At 43.8% G+C, this 26,538-nt stretch overlaps 2 protein-coding genes across 7 annotated transcripts in view; one reads left to right on the top strand and one right to left on the bottom strand.

Moving 5' to 3' along the window:
• LOC111243040 (uncharacterized) overlaps positions 1-26,538 on the top strand; it is a 277,350-nt gene that overhangs the window by 176,500 nt on the left and 74,312 nt on the right. The window contains exon 2 of one of the 3 annotated variants that reach the window (XR_015319301.1): positions 18,474-18,888. The exons of 1 other annotated variant lie outside the window; for it this stretch is intronic. The gene's annotated coding sequence lies outside the window, so the exon portion shown is untranslated. Of the gene's footprint in view, positions 1-9,876; positions 9,989-18,473; positions 18,889-26,538 lie in introns of those variants that run through there. One more of the 3 variants, XR_015319300.1, reaches the window with a different exon arrangement.
• On the bottom strand, positions 611-25,493 carry LOC111242820 (uncharacterized). Of its 4 annotated transcripts, none has more exons than XM_086977700.1 (4): positions 24,786-25,493; positions 23,160-23,244; positions 3,229-3,654; positions 611-2,929 (listed from the first exon to the last, which is right to left on the bottom strand). In XM_086977700.1, the coding sequence occupies exons 2-4, from the start codon at positions 23,192-23,194 to the stop codon at positions 1,288-1,290; spliced, it is 2,103 nt and encodes a 700-aa protein (XP_086833826.1). In that variant the 5' UTR covers positions 23,195-23,244; positions 24,786-25,493; the 3' UTR covers positions 611-1,287. The 4 variants fall into 4 exon arrangements, with proteins under 4 accessions (XP_086833826.1, XP_086833827.1, XP_022643408.1 ...); XM_086977701.1 differs by having other exon boundaries at positions 23,140-23,244; positions 24,786-25,492; XM_022787673.2 differs by lacking the exon at positions 23,160-23,244 and having other exon boundaries at positions 24,786-25,492.

Raw genomic sequence — 26,538 nt, 5'->3', positions numbered from 1 at the left:
CAGAATTATTGTAGAAATTCGTAAATATAGTATTATTACTTTTCTGCGTTTCTTTAACCACATGCTTCGCTCATTGGGTGTATTCGTGGATCCGAGAAATAATTGTTACTTTTCGACGGTTCGTATGTTATTGATGCCAGTTATATATGTGTATAGTTTTCTTCTGTTGCGGTTCGCTTCATGTCAAGCAGCCATCGCTTCGAGTAATATCTAATAGGCCAATCTCTGCGTATGAAGTACAATTACCCTTCGTATATATTTTGTGTGTTATTGATATCGTTCTTTTTGCTATAACGGTCGATCCGCACTATGCAATGATCCTTGTTAGACGTTTGCGTTCTAGAGTGTCCTTATCTCTGGGTTTCACCTTGTTTGATCGAGGGGCTCTCTAGTCATTATCTTGCACCCGAAGTAGGTCTGTGCTGTTGATAATATATATATCGAATTGAAGAAAAGCGTTTGCTTGTCACAATGACCACAACGATTCTCACTACTCATATGATGATAATGGTAAATTTCGCAACACAGACCTAGATGAGCTTTATATCCAAGTTTTTGTCATCTATCAAATTATGTATTTGTATGCGTAAATGGGCTGTTTGCACCAGCATAATTGTGCACGTAGATTGTATTCTCTGTGAACTTATGGCGTTACTGAAAACCAGAGCTGCTTCTGAAGGGCTTCCAGCTTTTAAAGTCGTTTTACTTCACTTCAATATTTTCCAGTCCTCTGCGCATTCGTGGCTGCGCATAACAGCTACTGTTAACACGGTCAACAAACTAAGCCTCTATATCAATCACTACGAAGAACCACTCTAGTTTACGAAAACAGCTTAGCGCAGTGTGTGGTAAAAATCCTTGGTTTATCGCCAAGGATTTTTGATAATAATTAGTGATATTAAGGAGAGATAAGGCTATAGCGGTCTTAAAACCTTGTAACCAACCAACCTTTCCACCTCGCAGAACAGCTGGACAACCTGAATTCTTGCAATGCAGATATTCACAACATCAAACGAGAATAACTAACGACAATTTATAATAATAGTAATACTGAAATCGGCTATGATATATATGTATATCGTAATGCCCAGAAATCTCCGGCAAACCTCTGGTACATCTAGCAGTGTAGGAGTATACACAAGAAGCAATAAGAAATGCATCGTCATATTTGAACTATGCCAGTAGAACGGTCAAAAAGCAGACAAGAAGACATTGATTTCAGCTGACTTTATCGATGTTGAATCCCCTTGCCTAATCTACCCGTTCAGCCTACGAAGTCCATCCCATTTACCTAGCACCCATAGCGCCTGAACGCGCCAGCTGATCGAACACTGGAAGCCTGCATGCTATCGCGGAATTGACCATCGATTCGATCGGCTTCTTTATGTTGAAAGACTGGCTCGCTGCCAGCCCGCTGATGTTGGCAAGCCCCGTTACACCGCCGCTAATCAAGGAATCCGCAAGATCATTCCCGAGGGACTCCAGAGGACTTGGCGGCGTCAAAGTGCGAAAAGCGCGGCGATGCTCGCTGAGATTGCCGTTCGACTGAGCAGACGCTACCGAGGGAAATTCGAAAATGGGTGCCGTCGATATCACGGCCGGGGCCGACATCAACTGGTCGCCGAAACTTGATGAGAAGCTCATGGGGACACCGCGGTGAATGGATCCACTTAGCATCGAATGCGATGTGTGATTGTGATGAGCGTGAGGCTGCGATTGATTAAGGAGCGTGTGCTGCGATGGATGTTGGCTCTGGGACTGCGGCAGATGCGACTGCTGCGACGTTCCAATGTTCCCATAGCCACTAGCGCTACTACTGGCGCTACCGCAAGACGACCCTAGCGACGGAGTCCCCGTGGAAATCGACATCGACGATGCTGGTGTTAGCAAACCGGAAACAGGGCACATCGTTTGGTTACCATGGGACGCACTAGCTGCTGCAGCCATCATAGCGGCCATATTACTGTTAATTGCGGTAGGTGCTGCCAACGGTGAAGTACTAAGACTTGGCGGAGAAGGGCTATGGTACATCATCGAGACGTCACCAGACGACACGCTTGGAGAAGCCGAGGACGACGAGGACGATGATGACGAGGATGAGGATGATGAAGCCATTGTGCAGAAGAAATTGCTACTCTGACGCGATGAGGCATTAAGGTACGACGGGGTGAATGGGTCATCGTACATTGAGGGACTGACAGGAGGCGACAGGTCACCGGCGGAACCCAAGCTCATGCAGCCGATGGACAGCGCTTTGGGACGGAGAGCATGCATGCGGCTTTTTATAATAGCCGAAGCAGGGATATGTTGCATGTGCGATAGGAGATCAGCGGCTTGTTGATGTTGTGAAGTTGGTCGCATACCCGCGGCTGCTGCCGCTGCTGGATGCTGGGCCCGCATCAAGTTCATCTGGGTGAAGACCTTGTGCTGATGTTGTTGTTGCTGTTGAATTTGCTGAACGCTTGAGGAACACTGCTGGCCAATGTGGTCAAATGTTCCACTCACGCCATGAGATGATTGTTGAGACTGTGGTTGGGTGTTAATTCCAAGCATCTTCATGTTGAGCGCCTCTTGCGAAGAGGCGGAGGATACACCACTGAGGGCGGCCGATCCGCTTCCTGCTGGTCGTTTTGCTTCATCGGAGTTGTGTATAAAGTGACAACGCGGTCCGTATGGACAGAGGCCTGTGGTGTGAAAAGTTCGGCACAGTTCGGTCTTGTATTTCGGATGACGAGTGAGACTACGTAGTTCATCCAGGCCATGGGCGAATTGGCACTTGTCACCGTACTTACATGTGCCATTCTCTTCAAATGGCCGACAAAGCTCGGTCTTATAACGGGACGAGTTGACGGACGAAAGAGCACTCTCGGTGTTCAAATCCTTGACGTCCGAATGGGGCTGTGGCTCACTTACGGAACGCTCCAACTTCCTGTATGTTGCAGACAGCACAAAGGACAAAAGCAGACGAACACAACAATAACAACAACAATGCGAACAAAAAAGCACACGAATAAAAACATCACATTAAATTCGTTGGTTGAGCAACAGCTTGACTACAAATTTGCTCGAAAAAACCATTTGCACCGTTTTAGTCTCTGCACGTGATTATTTATATAAACATAGTTGTTCCCGAAGCAAAAGTCCCAAACGCAATATTTGACCAAAGTCGTATATCTGATAGAATGACGCTAAAAGAATATTTGCAACTTCCTACATGTTAACACCCACCTATGCTGTGCCTGCTGTTGTTGTATTTGGTTCAGCTGAACTAGCTTTTGCTTGATGGTTTGCAACTGCTCAATGCTGGTGCCAGCCGGTAGAAGGGCAGCCAGACCTTGCAGATCCAGTTGAGCGAGGTTTCCAACAGATTGTTGCAGGGCTACAACCCTCTGTTGAAGCTGGGAGGCAGAGATCTGTTGCTGTTGTTGTTGTTGTTGTTGTTGTTGTTGTTGATTCTGCTGTTGATGGAACTCCGCCGCCTGTTGTTCTGGTTCAGACGAGGCCTGTGGCTGAGTTTGCGCTGGGGCCTGCTGCGAGGACGAGCTGGAGGATATTAACGACTCCTGCTGTTGTGATACGCTAACACCGGTGGTCGAGGTACTGGCTGAACCGCACATAACGGCAGTCATTCTGATTAGGTATTTTTGACAGCTCCTAAAAAAAGAATATCATTATCATTTCTATTAGTTATGTGGTTGAATTACATTTATACAAACTCGAATAGCGTTACCGTTGCCGTTTGTCTATTTTTTACTCATCGGTAGAGGCGAAATTGGGCAATATTAGTAGTAGGATGAACTATAGAAACATCGTCGATATGTCCTTGCCTCCAGCAGGAACTTTATAACTTTTACATGATAAACTTTTACATCGTTTCGATTATAAGATTACACATTTACAACATGTCTCACTTTTTAGCTATTACCTTTAAATTTACGCACAAAGTAGGGAATCAGTGGGTACACGATGTGTTATGAAAAGCTCTTCACTTTATAAGGTTCGCTTCTAATCGGTTCTGTAGAGCATTTTTTCATTGGCTAATAGTTAAGGTAAACAAGTAAATTACCATTATGAATGGTGCGTGCTTCTAATGGATATGAACGCCTTACCATTTACTGACTTTGCCTTTCCTATGTGTTGCTATATGCTAGCCTTTTCTATCATACGTGAGAAGGCCTGTCTGTATGGTATACCCAACTGGCTAGCGCAAAAATCCCACCAATTGAACAGAACAAAGGAGACCCGCTGTTCCGTTGTAAGACTAGATACTAACTTCCTATTTTGAAAGCAGACGGCTCGTAAGACTCATATTCCCGAAGCTTCTCTCATCTCGCATGTCATTTTCTTCGGTTGAATAATATTCAAGAAACGCACGAAGAGGACTGAACCTTTTTTCGGCAGCTTGGAGAACGTCGCACCCTGTTCGGTAACCGATGGGCGACCACAACAAAAGAAGGCTATACACGAGAAAAGCTGCTGCCCCTCCACGATCCCTGCCCACCTAAATCCGACCTATCGAGTGGATATAGGTGGTGCTATTCTATCTGTGTATTATGTCTCTATGAGTGGATCTGCGTACAAGACAAAACCGTCCCTCTATTATAGACGATGTAATCACACGGCGCATTGTCTCTGAAGAAGTCCGCGTCGTCACAAAGATGTATCTATAGTCTATATATTTATTCCCCAACGTATCCGACTAAATCGGCTAAACTGCCGAAGTGCGTGGTTTGACTCAAGGTGCGAACCTTCGCTATAAGCAGCTTTCAAATGATGAGCAGTAACATCGACTGCAGAAGCAGATATAATAACCTGAGTACACGTATCCTATCAGGATTGCCGCAGTAGGAGGTAACCGCCTAGAAAATAATCATATTACAGGTATTGGTATTACCTTTGAAAGATTTTTTGAGTTTCGTCTGTTCATTTTAACTGTAAATTTGATTGTTTTCCAGTACCCTCATTATATATCGACATATTCGCTGCTACACTCAACTCAGCAGTGGTTTACAACAGATATGGAAGCTGGCTACACTAGAAGCCGTTTGCAACACTATTGGTTATTATTGTATGTTTGCGCATTTCGCCCACATATATGTATAATGGTATACATCACAAAAATCGTACATAAAATACGCAGGCTGCAGCGCCTAAACTCCGCTACTAGACCAACTGGCACCACTAAGCGTTAGATGTGTATATATAATACAATTGACTAACATTTAACTAATGCGGCCCAATAATGTTCGATCGGTTTCTAGCGCAGACAGCAGCAGTGATAAGCATCCAGCCAAAGAAAGCGGTTAAGAACGAGCTTTTCTAAGTAATTCGTCTGCTTCCTGCCCGCCAATGACTTGATGTTTGTCTGTTAACAACTTATGCCTAAGAACCCCCGGGACGCGAACTCAAAGTGAATACCATCTGAATTGAATGTGACTGCATTCAACATGCGTTTAGCTGCAGAAGCGAATGCTACGAGGCAGGTAGGCAATCGCTAAGAAAAATCCCGCAATGGACGAGGCGAAAGGAATCATCAAAGACGTGAAGAACGAGCCTTGACCTGCCGTTAGAATCAACCGTCATCAACGAGGCCTGTATTCTGTGCATGTTTACCGGCCCCGCAACGCAGTCTGGCTACGAGGCGGTCCACAAGAAGTTGTTAGAGATGGACGCCTAGTGAAGACCTATGAAGACTAAGCGAAGTATCAACAACCGAACCCTTTACAAAACATGAAAGATGGTCGAAAGCGAAAAAGACAAAAAGTTAAATTTAACAAAATAAGCCTCTATATATATATATATATATATATATATATATATATATATATATATATATAGGTATAGTGGCTTAGAAAAACAGAGAAACAATCGGTCGATAAAAAGATTCGTTGGTACGCAGAGGTACTGCCAGAGGTTTCGATTTTTCTTGAAGAAGCAACGAGACGAATGAACAGAACAGCCAGCATAACTTGAGACTCAATTTTTTTTGAATAAGCTTTCATAAAGATTCGATAAACTACCGTCGCGCGATGTCTATCACCGACAAGCCAATGGCTGTTGCTGACGCTACTACTACGATATCGTAAGGTGCTTTCACTGGGGCACTAATGCAGCGCAGTAACTCATCGGGCTTCATTGCATCACAAAGCTTAGGAAGAGTGCGGTGGATATAAAAATGCATACACATATGCATGCAAAGTGTCGACGAAATTTCAGCGATTATTTGTTATAGGCGTAGAGGGCTGAGGTGATAGGCGTTGAAGAATCAGTGCTGAAGGTGCCCCAAAGCCAAATTTTAAAATACACTGAAATTACGTTTATACTGGTATAGTAGAATCCCTCTAGCTTTCGCCGAAGTCATTTGAAACGAGATACAGATTTAGGCTGAAATAAATTTATTCTTGCCGGCCATATACAGATGTTTTGACTATCAGTAAATTCAGTCTTTTGATTGAATTGAAAATCAATTGTGCGTGTACAACTCTGTAAAACTAATAACTGTTGCACGAATCTGTGTACTACTATAGGACTCTAGTATACTTATCCAACTCATCAACGCACATGGGAGTTTTTCTGGCTCTGCTTATAAGCACTATTCACTTACCAAACCTATGATCGTTCCATCCTCAAAGATTTTTTTACCCACTCACGGACTTATATTTAGTTTCCATTTTCAAGTAGTTCTGCAAAAGTCATAACCAGCGCTATTCCGATTACGCCAGTTCCAAGCGTAGCGCTGCAATATATTGTAGCTTATGGACCTTGTCAACCCTAGTCACCCATGCTAAATTCACAGTAGCACATATTAATTTATATCGGCCCGCTGTGTCTTAAAATCCAAAGAAATTCGAGCTCATGGGAGTAAACTTAGCCCCCATTATAACAATGCTGTTAGTGACCATTTTGCTACCGTGCAGGTCTGAACTGGGGGGGGGGGGGAAGGGGGGGGCGGAAGACCTACAGCGTTAGGCAAGGCAGTCCCAGTAGGCGCGCCAAAGCGACCAGCCCAGAAAGGCGCTTTTGCTGCTGCCGCATCAGATGCACATGACTGTGATACCTGGTTCTACAGCCGCCGCCGCAGGTGTCTGCATGGTGGCTGCTACGACTGTGACGACTGCCGCCTAATGGAATATGAGGAAATGGAGCGCGGTAGCGCTTGGGCAGAGGATGGAGGAAGGAGAAAGCTTGGGAACCAAATGATGAACAGATCACAGGCCGGAGAAGGCAGACAGGCACATCAGACTCTTTTTCTTTCTCTGTTGTCTGCACTATGGTACAGTAGGTAAGTGTGCTAGCAGTATATGTATGTCTATGTGTCCACCGCCGTCTCGATCAGACCGAAGAAGGCTGCTCGACCAGTATACGATGATTACAGGGATATAGATATACTCCAGCTTCGTCTGCAGACAAACTATAGAGCGAAGAGGAAAACTATGGTCTACGGCAAATAACTAAGAAGAGCGGCTGGCTCGGAGCGCTGACTCTTCTATAGATCGTCACTAGCAGCTGTCGTTTGCGCTCGTTGTTGCTGTTCTTGTCGTTGTCGTTGCTGTCGGTCGAGCGGGTAGCAAGGCCGGCCGAGTAAAACGGTGATGGCTGGCTGGCTTGCTTGATTGCTCAGTCACAAGCAGCGTCACCGCCAGGAGCTTATGAATACGAACCTCCAATAAGCGCTCACGGACGCAGACAGGGACGATCTCACGGAGCCCCTTCCCTCCGCCAACCTGGGCGAGTAAGTGCCAAAAACGATAAAAGCTACTGCCGATGCTCCCTGACGCTGCTCCAGTGGTGCTCAGTATTGTTTCATGCGGTCGTGGGATGCCGATGAATCGGTCACTGCCGCCGCTGCTGCCACTAAGAGTCTGCGAATCGCGAAAATGACGAAGACTGCAACAACAACATCAGCGTCAACAACAACCACCGCTGACCTACTTGCTTGGGTGAGCACGGCCGGCAGGTTGACAGGTTGCGACCTTTTATCTCAACCATACCGGCCTTAAAACAGGCCTACCTGTCAGTATGGTAAGGAAGAATCAGACAATGAGGAGAAATGCCGAAAAACAAGTGCTTTCGTATGTGCACAGTATGCAGTGATGGATACGAACGTAGTAGTGAATATAAAACAAAACGGAAATGTCTTCCGCATTTGTCTTAGGTAGTAGCTTCTAATGGTGAAATTGTAAAAATATGTCTTGAGAGCAGCCCGGCTTAAGCTCTACAGGAACTATTGTTTGAGAGAAAACAACAACAACAACAATATATATGGCAGTTATCACCAGCCACCAACGGTAAATGAGCAACGTAGGAACACTCGAATGTTCAGTTGGCTTTCCCGTATTAATTTTGAACTTCGCCGCTGCCAGATCATTGCCTAATAAATGCGTTCTAGCCGAATATGCTCTGCGAGGATGGCCACAGGCTCTCAAGGCGAAGGGGTTCACCACATATTTCTGAGTGCGCCCCCTACAGTTGAGGAATCAGCAGTTATTAAGAAATAGTAATTGTACAATACATATAGCAGGGGCCGTTGGAAGCATGAATGCGATGTTGCCACTGGATGGATAAGTGAGTATTGCTTCTGACTATGGAACAATTCAAGCAAACCACAGAAGCTAAGGACGCAATATGACTGTTTAGAAGAGCGCGTGCTTAAGACAACTATGGCAAGCATCGACTAATGAGCAAATAGACTAAGGTTTAGTAGCGTATGCGTGTCAAGGGAAAAGAGATCAATAAATATTATTCGTCGACGTGGTGGTATATATATATATATATATATATATATATATATATAAAACAAAGTATATTTAGCGATGGAGGGACTTATTATTACTCCTGTTAGTTTTGGCTCGTATATCTACGTCGGGACATGAGAAAATTCTGGGCAAACAATGTTCCATTAGCGAAGGGCGAGCACACTCTCCCAATGTCTCATTAGCTAGCTGTTCATCTCGATCGGATACATATACATACACACAGCCGTGCTACCGAAATCGAGCCTGGTTAATTTCGAAACCACCAAATTGGCCGAACCTTCTGTTCGAATGAAGGTTATATTAAGTATACGCAATTACTAGTCACGGTCCTTTTCTAATTTCAAACATAATTACCTTCTAAAACTTCAATTAGTGTAAATCAATGCCGATCCGATGACAGAATAGAATGATTATACATTCCTTCGATAACACACTAGCTCTTACCAAACAATTAAGATGATACTTGATCAGTCTTCTTTCATTAGTGTTCATATCATTTGCACAGGGCCGGAAGTCCCAAAAAAATGAAATGCTTTTTCCGCGACAAAAAAAATATCCCTGTTTTTTGACATTATCATTCCCGCTTGCATTGCTACGAGCTGGCTACATGCATGCGGTTCTCTGAATCGGCCCATAATATTGAAACGAAACCCTAAGATCATTATGCGTCAGTCATAAGCTGAACGACAGCTCGCAAACAACAACAGCAACGGATTCTAGCGGTTTTCTCGTGGCCGATCAACTGGGCTGGCCATCCAACCGGCGGGTCAAAAGCCTCGCCAACGGGTTTTTTTTTTTTACAAAACAGCAACACAGAGGCCACATTTCCAGTTACTATCGATTCAACCATTTGCTTCTTGATCAGTGATTGTATATATATATATATATATATATATACATATATTGCTTCCGATAAGGGTTTACAAAACAAAGATGTACATGTTACCAATAGAAATACAATTACAGTTAAAACTTAGGATTTGATTGCTACATTAGAGTCATTAAATCGAGTTACGCACAAGATAGCCTTATAGAACCAGTGTACAAGAATCACATAAGAAGTTAAATTTTGCTGATTCTTAAGTTTTCATTTATGCACCCTAATGTCACTTCCTTTCAGATGGATTAAAGCTATGCTTGCTGTCGACGAGAAAAAACACTGTATCCCGCCCAACTGCATATTCCACCCATGTCATGTATGCCCACTCACCGTTGGTCTTGTCTCCTCTATAGTTTCGTCGTTGTTAAAACGACTCGGTCTTATGTCGCTCTTCCCGAAGAGGAACTTATTTCCTTTAGGTCACACAAGGTAATAGTCCAGTGAAGTTCAATCAGATGTGTGCATGTGAGCTTAATGGAAAATCACAGACGTTTCATCACAAATAAAAGATCGCGGCAGCAAAAATTGATGCCAGCAGCGGTAGCATCGGCGCAGGTTAACAGGTTGCCAAAAAATGAACTTTCGTGCCACGTTTTTTTTTCGTTTACCGCCGTTCCTCGAGTAGAAACAGTCCGATCTTACAAAACGGGTTGTAATACTTTTCGGCCAACAATGCAGAGACTTTCTTCCCGAACGGAGTTTAATTTGTAGAATGGAATGGGAGCTGCTTTTTGTTTATTGATGGATTCGCGCCCGTTCACCATCGATAGGCCACCACGGACTGGCGTTGACGTCCCAAAAGACTTAATGATTCATTACCGAATGAATTGCGTCCGTTCAAGTATCAATGCGAACTCAGCGCATTTGCTTAGCGTTCACTGGGCGTCAATCCACTTCCGCTCGGAGAAAGACAGAAACAATCAGCCGCGAGTGGCGCGCTTATAAGCACACACTGCTCGCTGCTATCTGCTCAGCTCGCGACCTGGTGTTTCGTGCTACAGCAACGGCAACAACGAACTTCGACAATCAAGCACGCTGGATCGACTGAGCGCCGTTCTCGTTCGGCTTTCGATCTGTCTCTCCGTCGTCTGCTTTCGTCGGCTTCGCTGCCGCCCGGCGTTTGCTGTGAGTCGTAACTGGGACGTTTACGCGACGTGAACGCTGAGTATCATACTTGTACACACATGCGGACGTGTATTTATATTAGAGAGAAGCCCTTCGCTGGATGATATCTACAATCGTATAAGTGTAATGGAAGAACGTGCACGGCGATTCTTACGGGAAGAGAGGGACACACTCAGCTACTGCTTCACGCAAAGTAATGCGATTTGACTGAATCGCAACTGACGAGCAATTGCGAGGTGCATAGAGGAAGCTGCTATAGTGGTGATTTGGTCTGAGCGGGCAGCGGTCTCATTGAGGCACAATCACATAATTCAAACAAATATATATAAATATCCAGTAAAACACAGGTAAAGAGAGAACGTCGTCGAAGAGCACTTGTTCAACGTTGAAGCTGTAAGGGGCAGGAGGACTGATTCTGAAAATTCTGACCGCGAGCCACAATTTTGTCGGACACTAGCCAATGTATGGTGGCAAAGGGATACCAGGATCTACTTCGATGCTGGGATGCAACCCGGTCCAGGTCGCCTGTTGTATCTGACTCTTTCGCACGATGATTATATACAGGGAGCACGGGTTGATGGCGACTGTCAGTCAAAATGCTGTGACAAAACCAATAACGACAACGGCTACGTTAACAACTACAAAGTTCCGTGAGGTAACCTCGCGCGACAATCTATCTTTCCACAGGGCGCAACAGGTAGAGCTCAGTCACTACTCCTACTCCGACTGTTCTGGTAACTCTGATCGACCAACGCGGCTCGATACGCTCTGCCCCAATGGCGGGCACCAACTGATCGAGGAGCAGCAGAAGTTCAGACTGCTCGTTCTGGAGCTCGCGGCTGCCGCCGGTACCGTCGCTGTTGTCGCTGTTGAGTGCCTACTTCTGGTAGCGCTAGAACGATGGCTGCTACTTGGCTTAGTCAGGCACACACTCAATGTGTTATGCCTAGACCCATTCACTCTGCCGGGCCGCGACCAGCGGATCCACATGAGGGGTTCGTATCAGGGAGGTGAGCGAGTGGAAACTAAGCGAATCCGAAGGGGGAGAGAGAGTATCGAACCACTTGTAAAGTGGATCAGAGCGGCTGTCCGATCGCCAGCCTGTTGCTCTCAGGCAGCCGTGGCAGCAGCGAAAAGACGCGGTTGAGCTGAGCAGACAGCCGACTAACCAACTATCCTCTACCAAGCACTAGTCGACGAGAAACAAGCGGCTCGACTACGGCAGAGCTGTAGGGCAGGGCAGGGCAGGGCAGGGAGGTAGCTAACTTGCTGCGGTCCGCTGGGGGTAGGTTACCAGCAACGGCAAAATCTGGCCACAGCTAGACCTGCATGGAAGCACGCTCAAGTCTGTTTAATGAAACTGTTATCTGTGGTAAGAAATCTGTGTGGTACTAGATTTACTAGCTTTGTTTACGTCCCGTAAATCGGTGTATATGTGCGTATAGAAATGTTGATTAATGGCAAGCACTCGTCAAAATTGCTGCCGTTGTCAAAGGCGCCCGCGTTCAACAGGCCGTTGCTGGGACCGTAGCGTTCGTAAGTACCGTTCGCCGCGCGTAGTTTCGAGTTCTGCGGTCTTGCTCCGAAACTCACGCCTCTCCAGACTCCTGACTCCTTCCCAGCGCCGGTTTGCCTTCTAGCGACGGCAGGAGCAATGTCAGGAACATCAACATCGACGTTTTAATGCACATAAAATAACGTGAAATCGTGGCGCACTTGGCTATGAATGTACTGCTGTGATTTACAGACCAGCGAATGTTCTGACTTTAACAGCAAAAAATATGCCTGAAGACATTATGCATTGATACAAAGACGGCAGGGTAGCTACGAAATATGGAGAGCACTCAAAATATAGAGAAACCTAATTCAAATATGTTCGCACCGCTGCTAGGTAGATTTTACATAGTACCTAAGAGCATAAAATATAAGCTTGAGATGTGCATCTATATTACAACCTAATTATTATTACGAACAAATCCGGCGGACCTTAAAGGCGATAAATTTTGAATTAGTTGAACCATAATGATGATTTTTAAGGATACTCTCGTTTATTGTGAACACATTTATCCGAACCCTGGCAACCATTCGCGTTCATATATATATAATTTCTCTATCTATAACGTTTCAAAATAAATCGATGGTAGGATAATCAGATAGCTTTTTTTAAGACAATTTCCAGAACGTTGTAGCTGGCCTTCGAAAAATAAAGACTTAACCATGTTAAAGATGTTTTTACTTCTCCTATAGTAAACTCTAAACTAAGTTTCTAAAGAACTGGAGTATTTATTAGCCAAACTTGCGTCTGTTAGCGGCGCATCGTTCAAAACTTATTCAGTTTCAAAGTCGGCCGAATTCGCTTATAACAGCTTAATATATAGATATATAACATTAAAAGGGTGTTACTAAGTGTTGTAGAGTTTGCTGAATCTAGATGAGCCATATATATATATATATATATATATATATATTATAACACGCTAGCGTACGTACAGAATCGTGTTCTACCATAGGTAAAAGGAGATGAATGCACATTCTATTAGTGTTGACTAAAAATATATAAAACAAAGACTTAAAGAAACAGGGAAAGTGTCGGCCATTGTTGTTGAGCTGGAGGAAGAAAGAAATATGATATAACGAAAATTTCTATGGTCTGATTATGACACAGGGTAATGGACATTGAATTAAGCGGCTTACCCACGATCACGGAAAAAAAAAAAAAGGTTTATTACTTATCTGTAGAGACGGGAACTTTTTGGAGCGAAAATGCCGTAATGGATTAAACTAACCGGAATATATCAACGCTGCACCAAGCTGTTTACACCGGTAAAAAACACAGTGAATATATATATATATTAAGCAATTAGGTAGGGAAATATTGTTGCCTATTACTTCGCATTCAAGACTTATTTGAGCATCCTTTTCATTTGATTTCGCTTATTAAACTTATCGCAACCAACAACGGTGACTATGGACTCTTGCTCTGTTTGATCGAAATCAGTATCAGAAATAATCGCACATGTACGGTATTCCCCACAGGATGGAGTCCATACGGTTTAAACATACAACATGCCAAAACCAAATTGAATAACTCGGTAAGCAGTTGCTGAGGGCTATTGCTTTTGTTGTTGATGTCGCCACTGCTGCTGCTGCTGCTCCTGTGGCCCGAATCACCGTTTGTTCGCTGTTAGCCGTGGGCGGCTGGATGCACTCACGACCCACAATCCACGGCTGGTCAGGACCCACAACCTCATTTCTCTCATCCCGCCTATCCCAGCTGAAAACCATGAATGCACACAATTTACTCCGCTACAGAATCTCTAAAAGACGAAGATCTTCAGGAGCAAGAAGGCGCCATCGGTAGAAATACGACCTGCGACGCCTTGCCCGTCCCAACCCCACCGACTCGTAGCAATGGTCCATAGCCATGTACACAATGCAGATTCATGGGCGAACCAACGAGTGAAATATCCAGCAAGCTCTCAAATACGCTTAGACACACACACACACACATAAGCAAACAGACATACGGCTCCGCAACGGGCACATGCCATTCATATCGAGCTATATGCAGTCGCACGCAAATGCAACTGTAAGCTGCCATCCGTTGATATCCACAAAGATCCTTGTATTTATATATATATATATCTCGAGTCTTGGTGGTGGTAGCGGACTCAACAAGCCTCCCGAGGCGACCTGCTGCCTCCTTCAAGATCCTAGATCATCACAGTCCGTAGACCTCGTCCCTGTTTTCGTTCGAATCCCCAGGCCAGGTTAGATCCGCGCGGTAAAAATGGCCGAAGAAGCGAACAAAGGAATGGATAAGAAGGACACGTAGTGAGTAATAGTATTCAGAAGAAGGCGAACAAAAAACGAAACGATGATGAATAAAGGCTTGTGGCAGAACTTTGGAGGACGAGCAGGGGACTTGACGCATGCAAAATAGTGTGAGAAGACCGAACCCAGAACAAGCCGTCTATTGGTTGAGTTAGCACGAAGCAAGCTGTGGGTAGATGGATTGGAGTAGTGGGCCTGTTAGTCGACTGGGAAGACAGCTCCAATACGACGAAGAAAAACGGTTCGGGCCTAGCTGCAGCCTATAGCTTCGGTTGGGCCAGAGCCCGTCGAGCACCGATGATGGAATCCCTCAACAAACGGGGGAGGGTACGGGATGGGCGGCGGAGGGGCAGACGTTGACTAGAAAACGCGAAGGGATGGACAATATCTTTAGGATCTTCTATACACCGTGACTATATGCATTTGATTGTGTGCCATATACTTTCGAGCGCATAGTACGGGATCGGTGGGAGGCTGAGTGTAGAAAGGGCGAGAATCGCGTGGGGGTTGTACACTCAAGGTTCGACGCAGCTGGATCCCGGGGCAACACATTTCATGCAGCTCGGAGTTAGAACGGTTGTAGTAGTTCTACAAGCTTTGCTATAGAGCTGTAACGTGGCGGCCTCTGTACGATGCAAAGAAAAACGGTGGCTACGGATGACTGCGTACTATCCAACCCACATTCCGTATGTCGTATCCTGCCTGGCGTTGGTACTTATACATAACTAAACCTGCGCAACGTAACTATCCAAAGTGGACAATAAGTTGCGTTGTGGCACTAGTTAGATCGAAAATATAAAATAGAGCCGAATAAATGTTTCGAGTTTCAAGTGTGGTACCTTATTGTTATGCATTGCTTCAGACGGCTCATTTTCCCAGTACGAAACGAAGTGTGTCCGAGACACTCGAGATCGTTCCATTTTTCTTTAAGTCTAATGGACGTACGTAGATCAAGAGATAAGCATGGCGACCTCCAACTGAATAGACGACAAATCGATTACTTACTGCAACTACAAGTGTTTCGACAAAGGTCCAATACGAGAGCTAGGTGACAGTACCCGGTGCCGACAGGGAAGCTGATAACAAAACTAGAAGGGTTTAAAAGTCTTTAAGGGCCAAAAGACGAAAACATCGGTGGAAATCTATAAAGATGGACATCTAGATTCCGTGCGCCTTCAGAAAAAAGACCGAAAAATGATCTGACCTATGTCTAAAACAAAACTCAAGAACGAAAGGTGGAAAAATGTATGTACATACACGATAAAAGGGAGGGTTGAACAAAGACATTGATACGGTAATAACGCACGTATATCAATAACCCTCATATTCATGAGCGATCTACAAAATCGTGCATCATATTGCCATGAAATCACGTTGTGCTGATAGTACTGAATTGCACATATGAACACATTTGTCTTTTGGTGATGCCTTTGTACGAATAGGTTTGCCTACCCCCCCCCCCCCCACCCATTAGCCATGCCATGCCAGGCAACGACACCCGTCGCTTTACTAGCAACCCGAATTTGAGTCCATGTTCTGAGGAAGCCAGATGTTCAGGTGCGATGAGAGCTTCTTGTTTCAACCGGACGATAGGAAAGCATTATATGTATATATAGAGAGAGAGAAACATTTTTAACATAGGAGTAATGTCGGCGGGTGCGGGTGCTAAATTTTTTTCGTGCCACCCCCGACCACTGGCCACCAGGCCGTATCGTTCTCTTTGACTGTTTTCTTGGACTAGTTGTTTAGATGACGGGTGAATGAGGTTCTGATGACGAGTGAGGTGGGTCTAGTCGCGTTTTTATAAAGTGGCGCAGCATTTTGTCTAACTCTGAGTCAGAAGACAGGTTTGCAGGAAAACCCGCAGCAATGAGGGGCTCAATTGCAGACAGAAAAATTGCATCATTTTCCCTTTCCTGTTTTTCGGAGCGTCTGAGCTTTCGCCAGATGGATACATAAGGCCGCAACGTACATTAATGTGCAGAGGATGTGCATACATTGGTGTGTAATCGTGATAGTCACACACTGAGACACGGGTCGAGCTAACGATGGCAGGTACGAACCGAGACTCAATCGAGAGCAAACTCAGCTCTTGCAGCTCGCAAAGGACTAAACCACCCTAAACAAAATGTTAGAGACACGACAGCGTTAGCAGTATGGGTTTCGGCCAATGACTAAATATGGCGTGGTTATACAAGGCGAAAATTCTTGTTGGCGGGGAGTAACGTTAGGAGTGAAAGACGTTTTTAAGCAAGATACAGATCTGTACGTAACACGTGCCCACGAGCGATAAGATTCCACACAGTGCGATAGGTGATACCTTACCATACTGATAATTGTTAAAGCGTAAAAAGCTAGCCTTTGAGTTGTTTTTTTTTTCATATTGGAAAGGGAATCCGCTATTCCCAGGTCACTATTATAGTGGCAATATCATTATTCAGCCGGGTGTTATTCTATGAATAGGCAGCTGTTCAGAAGTGGAATACTTCCGTTCTCATCGGAGACGTATCGGGCTGGTAGGGGCTGCTGTGTTTCGTATTTGGAACGTTACCTATGCGTCGGGTTTTTTTTTTCTAAGAAGTACGTGCCCTCTTTATTTAATCACGCTTATATACATATCGCTGAACTACACATTAGGATATGGTTTGTTGTACATGATAGTATAATCAATTGGAAATTCTCTAAGTGCCAAATTCTATGCCACGAGCAATTGTTTGCGGAGTCGGGCTAGGACACGTCACTTTCCGTCGTACATCGTCTAATACTCATGACAGCGATACTCATAATATCCTCGTACTGCACATATATAATACGTAACGTATTATACGTAACGTAATACATAACGTATTATGAGAAATATTATAATATTAGCGAGAAAAGTAATTTATTTATTATTGCAGTATTACGTTTATTGATTATAGGATACTACTGCAATGCTAGCATTGGGAAGCTAGATGAAAACTTGACAACTTGCTTTACTTCAATTATTCTCCAATAATAAAAGTAATGCGTCACTCTGGTTAACTCTAATTATTTGCAATGATATAAGTACGTTAGAAACGGCTGGGAAGTGCTTGCTTTTGGGGACCGTTTCAAAAGAAAGAAGAAGGAGTCTTGAAATATCTCTGTAAAACTATGTAGGGCAAAAACAGAGTGCAGGTTAATCGGGTATATTGCTTATTGCGATTCCCTACCACGCTCCGTCTCCTAGAAGACACATCCACAAGAGACGCAGTTTTCGTGTCTAAGTAATTTACTTGGGCATCCCCAAAGCTTTAGTTAATTATGGCGCACTCGAATAAGATAGATAGCTTTAATTAAAATATTATAATTGAACAAACTCACTGGAGGAATGATATTCTGCGCGTCCTCTGGAAATAAAACACTACTACTACTACTACACAGCCCCAGTTTCGAAATTATGCCTCTAATCGAAATTAATAATTTCATCAAATTCGTTTTGCTCACGCAACGACTACACGATCCAGCAAATGTTTGAAATCTTCTTGAGCTTCTGAGATAGTAATTAGAACGTTATCCATGATCTCAACCCAGCGCTATGTATCTGTGTCAGATAACGTTTTTATGGTGTGCGGTCCAAGCGATAGAGGATTTTATACACCTGGCTATGCATGAAGACCAAACCAAGTAATTGTTTTGTTAGGGCATCTTGCCCCCGAAGCATCACTCTTCTCTCTGCATAGTTGCTTCGTCCACTTTGCTCCTCCAAACTCACTTGTCTTCGGGTGACGCATAGAAGAGCACCTTTAGAGAACATCAATGCTTCTTCCCGTTCCTGTGGCGCTTCTTTTCTGAGGGAGGAGTTTAGGGGTCATCTATAGTCATCGTCCATAACTTCTTCCTTTTTCTACTTGCAGCTTCGTCTAAGCCGTCGCGAAGATAGACATGCGGTATATAGCTAGTGCCTCTCAAATAAGCATATGCGTATACGCTCGGGGATACCGCGGAGTAATCGGCACTGAACTGGGCGAATGTTACGCCACTCCGTCCGGACCTATTGAATTGGAGGTTGTGCGTCAAGTCGCATTTGGGAAGTAATACAACTGCGGCTGCTATCGTTGGCGCTGCTATCGGCGGCGCTGCTGAAATTTCACCGTTATGTGCAGCGGCCTACTGGGCCTGAACCAGCGCGAGGCGTACCGCACGTGTGAGTCTAACATCACGTTCAACTCGTAACCACAGCAACAAGATCGTCTTGATAATACTTTTTGTATCGCGTTGCAGTAAGACTCGGCATAAGTGATAGCAATAGCTGGCTGCTAGTGGCATAAGGTAAGCTAATTCTTTGTTAGTGAAGAACCTTGCGGGGGTTTGACCCTGTCCGAACTGCCGTCTGTCGTTCGACGTAGCCGGACGTCAGGCAACTGTCTGCTTCTCCATTCTAATCGACGGTCGGTGGCAACGTAGAGGCCAGACAAAAAAAGGCAGTAGGAATCTTTCCATGTATGGTCTATGTTTATCTACGGGGCAATAGAAACAGAAACTCTTCTATCTATACATAGCTTTCACTTAATGCGAAGCCAACGACAAAGCGAACGAAGACGACTGTACCAGCGGGCGCTGACCAACTTGTTCGTGGAGAACGATAATAACCACACACACATATATATATATATATATATATATATATATATATATCTGTGCGTGTAAATAGGAAATGATGAGGTTGGTTTGTCGTTCGCTGGCATTAACTTGACCGAGCACTTCGTTAACTTTTTTGATCTGCTGACCACTATGGCCCTGCTTTCGTCTACTACTTTTCCCCCTTACGCATGGCTATGGCAAAAGCAAAATTTTGGCTCAATTATTCCCGCTTTCTCCGTTGTATTTAGTTTGTTATCGACATTACTATGCATGATACTAGAAATAAATCGGTTCATGTTAAAAGTTAGAAAAAATGAGTCGGTCTTTTATTATACGCGGGAATGAAAGAACTCAAACAAGAAACAGCCACTAGAAAACGACTTGTCATTGTCTTGCTGCCAAATGCCTCTTATGGTTTTCTGTTTGATAAAGCCAATCAGCGCATCAACTGAACGCACGGTTTATACTCCAAAGAAGGGTTTTAGTGTAGGAGAAATGCAAAGGCTCAAAATGACTCTTCATAAATGCAGGACTTTTACTGTTACCTATAGGCCATACCTGCCTCAACAAGGCTAGACCGCTGTTATCTGATTTGTGAATTTAACTACATCTAGCGGTCTGGAAACCATTAGGAAATAAATGTTTGTTGCTACCTATGATGATTTTGCTATTGAAGCCCAATGCCAAGATTTGTCGCCTACTAGCGAAGCTTGTCATCGAGTCGCGTCCGCATGTCGTGCAGCGTGACCGCCTTAGTTGTACGCTACTTATGTACAACTCTACAGTATTCGTTTTTATGCATAGCTCTGTACGTCTATATATAATGCGCGGGTGTCTGCAAGCGTCTAACGTTCACGCGTTTCAACTGCGTACAAACGCACAAATACACACATTTGTGTCAGGCTGCCCCTGCCTATTGCACGACCTAATGTCGTTTACTCGAGCAGACATAAACGATGAAGATGCAGAAGCATATGACAACGCTGCTTCTACGCAAATAAAAAGGGCCTCCAAAAATTATTACTTGCTTATTGGCACCACCATCGCGGCCGAGCATCCGAGCGACCGATCACCCAATCGGCGGACCGATAATAGAAGTCTACGAGCCCTGATCGTCCTACACCCGCTTCACCTATCGGACGCTGCTAGTGTCTCACTAATCAGTGTTTCACTCTGACTTCAGCCTTCAAATTTCGGGACTCGGGGATGCTACGCGGGCTCCAGCTAACTTTAGGACCTTCTCAAGATTTTAGCTAATGTCGAGAAGAGCTATTGAGTAAGAAGCATTGGAGTCGCTGCAGAGAGCCTTGCGTTTTCAGTCCCTTCACCGACGTAGCAGATGTACCATCCGTGGCTGTTTATGGATCCGTCGTAGAACTCGATGGACTACCAATCTCGTGTAGATCACATGGCTGCTATAGATGCAGACGACGTTACAATGTTCACTGGCCGGCTCAGACTCTTGGATCGCTAGTAATAGCTTCTGATTGCTGGGTACTTGCGTGGCGTTTCGCGATCCTAGGTGGGGGTCAGTGCTAGCTGAGGCATCACGAACGCTGCGGCCGGTTCTGGTTGCTTGTTTCACCGTTTTACTATATCTTTTTTGACAGATTTTTTACTTTTATTTTCACTTCTTCGATTTAGCAATCTTAGCTCTCTGTGTGGTTGTGAGTGTGAGCGTGTACGTGTATGTGTGAATGTGTGTCTTTGTGTATGTGTATTTACGTCTGTTGACGCAATTCTGACTAAACAGCTATCACTTTTAGTTGGTGAACGGAACAACGAGATGGCAGCGAAATGGAGACTTCGCTGTCGCTGTTTAGACGGTATTTTGGCGTTGTTGTTGTTGTCGTCGTTGTCGTCATCGATGGCACTGCGGTCTTGTGGCAATTTGAAGTTGCGGTACTTCTGGTATGGTGTACTTCTGAATTGTAGACATGGACGAGCCGCCATGTCGATGGCGACAAGCCCCAAAGAAAATGCAGAGCGTAGACGCTTGTTGGGATACTACTGTGAACCGGCAAATTGATCGCCACATGCGAAGTAGCAGTTCGCCTGCTTTGAATTTTCGATAAATAGTCAACGTTCGGCGTGTTATGCCAGACGGTCTTCAAATGGTCATGCAGGGTTCCCGCTGTTTGACGTCGAGGTGATGTAGCAAAAAAATAACAAATATGGTAAAGCAAAAGAGAGTATTCAGGTACAATGGGGGGTCAGGGCGGAGTTGGACTTACCCTGAGAGGGTCATTTGAAAAAGATCAACCAAGAAAAAACAACAAGATGTCGTATTGGTATCATATTCAAAAGTGCATATATACTCACATATACATGAAAAACCTGCCCAAATGATTAGCATAACGATTGCGAGGCGCGAAGTGAAGTTTACGGAGAAGCCAGTAAATCGCAGTGAAAGAGCGACAGAGAGAGAGAGAGAGAGAGAGAGGAGCAAAATGCCACACAAACGGTACGATAGAGTGTGCTCCGCGCAGTGCATAATGAAATAGAATATAAAGAGATGCACGCTACTAAAGAAAACTCAATAGCATGCCGTAACATGGATCGGGTTTTATAGGTAATATATCACCTGCAGAATGGAATAGGCGGTAACGCCTGGGTTAGGGAATCAGAAGGTTTGGATCTATGAACATAGGCAAACTGATGCCGTCTTTAACGTGCAACTTCGTCAATAAGATAAATTATTATTAAGCATGTATAATGCAAGAGGATAGCAGACATCCCTACAACTTACGTATGGCTAAATAATACGGACGCTTCTTTATCATCGGTTTCGGTGACTCTCGGTAACAGAATAAGCAAGACTGTCCATGGCCAAAACATGCAATGCAAATGTGTGCATATATATATATATATACATGCATATGTTTTAAATATATATGCATATATATTTAAATATATATGTATATATATTTAAATATATATGCATATATATTTAAATATATATATGTATATATATTTAAAAGAGGAAAGGCGTCAAAGATATTATCATTCTAACCAACCCTTCGCTATGGATAAATTCTTATTAAATCGGAGTTTCAAGGCGCAAAATGCCCCGTCAACATTTTCCACGAATTACATTCTACGAGTGTCGACTTAACGTGCTGGTTCGCAGGAAATCGAACCCGGCTATCAACAAGCAAACATTTATGCAGTATTCTACTTATTTTGCATCTTGATAAAGTTATTTTTAATTATGAGACGCCAAATTGACACGAAACATTCTTTTCAAACACTTAGAGTCAGTCATAACTTGCGATTATCCATTATCTGAAGCGTAGATACACTGTTTTAGAGACTTTATACGAGCATGAATTGATGCGTTTTTGGGGCAATTTGACAAATTTAGCGACTTTTATCTAGAACGCCTTATATGACTAGGCGGCCATGCCGTACATTGATACCTTGTTTACGATAATGGGTTGGTTTATCGTTGCTTTGCAATCTCTCTCAAGAGAGAAAAGTCTCTAGATGAATGCAGTTAAATCCAATTCGTTAAACATTCTTATGTTTTCATATGCAGGATCGTTTACTCGTCTAATTTTATATGTAACCATTGATAAAATTTTTTTAATATACAAGTTCAAAAGCGAAAGGAGTTACTTGACTGTTTGAGAATCTTCATTTTACATCTCGTTAAAATGAAAGTAAAAGGAAGAAGTTATGATTTTTCTAATTGGTGCTTAAATTCAAACAAATATCACACTTTAGCTAAAATAATCATATTTTAGTTTACGTATTTTTTTGCGACTATTATGTTGTTCTTTGTTTATTAAATTTAATATAAATGTTACGTTTTTCTAATACCATCTATTTTTTATAGTGCTCTTCAGTGTTTTTATTTCGGTTCATAATAAAGTTCTCATCAGGTACGTTTCTGGTGGCGGAAAATAAATGCGGTTTGTTTTAACTGTTTTAACTTACGTCATCTCATATCGTCTTACATTAGCATCTGTGCGTCTACTTTGTTGCCAACCATAAGATCGTGGTTTCCCGGATCTTCGACCTTGCTCCTACCGATCCTACTATCTACAGGGTATCCCAAACAAAAACGATAATAAAAAAAAAAAAAATATATATATATATATATATATATATAGGTAAACTATTTTGTTAAAAAGTAGACATATGTGGACTATGTAACTGATAACACATCTGGCAAATGCCTTCCTTAGCTTTACTGACACAATACCTTCTATATCTCGCCCATTAAGTTTAGTATTTAAGATCCGCTAAGATATTTCTTTAAAGCCTTAGATATCAAATGTGTGCCACCTTCTTTTCAGCGCGTTTTGAGCGTTCTGTCCCCTACCATATCGGATTGCCGCCTCGCTTAATGTCTGTTTCACTAGCTAATGCCAGTTAATTCATCCAAGACATTTCCATGACAATTCTCTTGCCCTCGTCGTACAGAGTTACAGTTTCATAAAACTCTCTCTTCTTCCCCCATCATTGAACTGTTTTTGCCATCGGCCATTATCTCGCGGGTCTTCTTTGCGCAATTGATTACGAACGTGTAAACAGGTCGTTGTCCTCTACTGTTGCATCTCAATATAGAGATATTTCCACGCAATAACCATAAATTGACATAATTCTGCTTGGTAGGGGTCGTATGCGACAACTCACACGACAACTCCGAGAGAACAGCTAAGCAATGGTCTGCGAACAAACGGAAGCCGATCTCGTCTCTACAACGATAATGATTACAGGCGTCTGTTTAAACGTACCATCGATCTACAAGTGACTGCGTCCTGTTGCACCTGGGAAGTGCGCGTATTGGGCGTTCGACGTGTGGTCTTGTGTCAGCGACCCCAAACTGGGGTGTGAGCACTTGTGCTTGACTTCGGAAATGTATATGTATGCAGTACAGAAAAACGTGAATCTTCAGTAAATAAAGACACGAGCATGATCGTTAGGCGAAGAAATACACGTCTAGGCTATTTTGCAGTAGATTTTTCGCAAGCAAAGAACTTAATCAGCAGAACAGTGATACTGAATTTCTTCTTGGTAGAACTTATGGCGTCGTCCCATAGATGGACCAATAGATTGGGTAAGGTGACGAGCTTAACCAGCAAGTTCTATTAGCTATTCTAATTTTCTGATGTGTACAGTTAACGTACACTTAGCTTCTAGAAACCATTCTTCCAATCTGAGGAGTGTTAACGGTAATGATAATTAATCGACGCCGATGTCTTTCATGCGTTATCGAGTAATCACAGCGGGGTTTGCCGTAGTGGACCCTTAAATCTTCGGCGACAGATTTCCGATCGCTCCGCATATTCTCACTATGTATTGATAACTATATGATATTATTTTAGTCGAATGCACTCTTATCGTACCATTATACTGTTTTCTTAAAATAGCGAATTACCTGCTAATTTTTAAGAGGCGCACACTACGTCTTTATTTTAGCGGGTTATTTTTATTATTATTATCAGAAATTTTGAATGACAGTCCGTATATACACATTACTACTATGTCAAATAATCCTCAAAACAATCAATATCATTGTACTTTAACGTTATACTACAATGCACGTATGTGTAATATTGTGTAGTACTATATCTTACCACTGGTTCAAGTGTCGCCATTACCATCTATAGTACACGGCAGGTATGATCAAATAAAAGACAATACGCTAAACTATATTCAATTTCTTCGTTTGCCACCTCACGCTCGTTCTAGATTACCACCATCACCACTTAAATAATCGGCTCCGTAGAGGGCCATACCCAACTCTCAGGGGTTTTTTAAACTGTTGCTCGCACAGCCGCTATCATTAGAATCACCGATACAGTCAGGACTCCTGACAAGTTGAAATTCGGACAAAATTTCTCTATCTCGGCCTTCTTCGCGTTTTGCCCCATATCCATGTCGGGTGTCGCTTCATTATTCTGCCGTCTGCTTTGGTACTTGTATTGTTTGTGCTGTCGATGCCATTCTTGTCTTCGATATTGTTATTGTTTATATCGCTGTCGCTGCTATCGACGTCGGCTGCATCATTGGTACTGCGCCGCGCACAACGGCAGCAAGAGCAAATAACGTTCTCACTAGTGGTGCGGCTTCAATTTCTGCTGTAGACATTGCCGTTACCACAATATAACTGTTGTAGGTAGTGACCTCGCTGACTATGCCTGTCATGGCCCAGCGAACCGTCACAGTGGCAGCAGTTCATTCTAAATTTACTTAATAATACCAACAAGCAATTCATGGCGCTGTAGGTTATTGTTGGCACCGCCGCGACCACTTGCGACGGTGTGCGAATTGGGGAAAGTGTGAGAACGTGAAAAATGCCCGTATCAAAAGTAGTAAACAGTAGTAGAGGAGGAGGAGGAGGAGGAGGAGGAGGAGGAGGAGGGGGAGGAGGAGGAGGAGGAGGCGGCGGCGGCGGCGGGACCGATGCCGCGCCACTGGCATTTCAAAGGGCCTACGAGCAGGATCAACAAGAATGCATTAAAGGAATACTCTCTCGGCATAAAGCGACAATGACGATGAGAGCTAATGCCGTCGCCTCGGTAGCAGCGTCTATAATCACGATTTATTGTTGTGATGCTGACATTATTGTGCTACCGTCACTATTGTACGGTGGTTAGTTACGTAGGTCCTGTTGTTATTGCTTGTGCTGAACTGTGATTGTATTGTTATGCGATAAGATCTGTTTGGGGCTGAAGGAAACGATACAACCCAACAAATCGAAGTTGGCCACCGTATAGACGAGTGAAGTGCGTGGGCCTGCGCTTTACAGCCCAAGCCTTGGAGAGGACAACAAAGGATATAGAATTGAACTAAGTAGACTGAGCTGGGTAAAGCTCAGTCTAACCAGAGTTAAAACGGAAACCTTGATGGAAAAGAGGAAACCACTTTGTTGTTTTTTATGCCTGCCTGGTCAGGCCGATAACAGAAGTAACAGCTTTGCAAAAGAATAGGTCTGGAAATTAAAAGGCCCCGTAAACGAACACGTAGACATAGGGCAAAATGACCTATTTGCCTGTCTGCTTATCCCTGTTAAAAGCGTACATTATCAACGATAAAACAGCTAAACGATAACAGATAGGACAGCGGGTTTGGTAATTGTTGCTGCGAACACCGCACGCAACGGCAGTGATTGAAAACGAACACCTACGGCAAAAGACCGCTCAAACATCAACTGCAGGCGGCTTAACGTATTATACGCTTGTAGTACATTCGGTGTCACTGCTGGTCTAGAACATCTTGCCGTTGCTGTTAAAAGTAGAACAGCGTCGTGGATATATAAAATTGGGTGACGTCCACCCACAACCGTTTAAAAGAACACCCTCCTAGACGCAGCGATGCTGACAGTAG

This window comes from Varroa destructor, unplaced genomic scaffold (assembly GCF_002443255.2).
Source record: "Varroa destructor unplaced genomic scaffold, Vdes_3.0 BEIS01000001.1, whole genome shotgun sequence".
Taxonomy (NCBI): domain Eukaryota; kingdom Metazoa; phylum Arthropoda; class Arachnida; order Mesostigmata; family Varroidae; genus Varroa; species Varroa destructor.
Note: the sequence above shows the minus strand (reverse complement) of the source record. Positions and strands in the feature narration are given on the sequence as shown.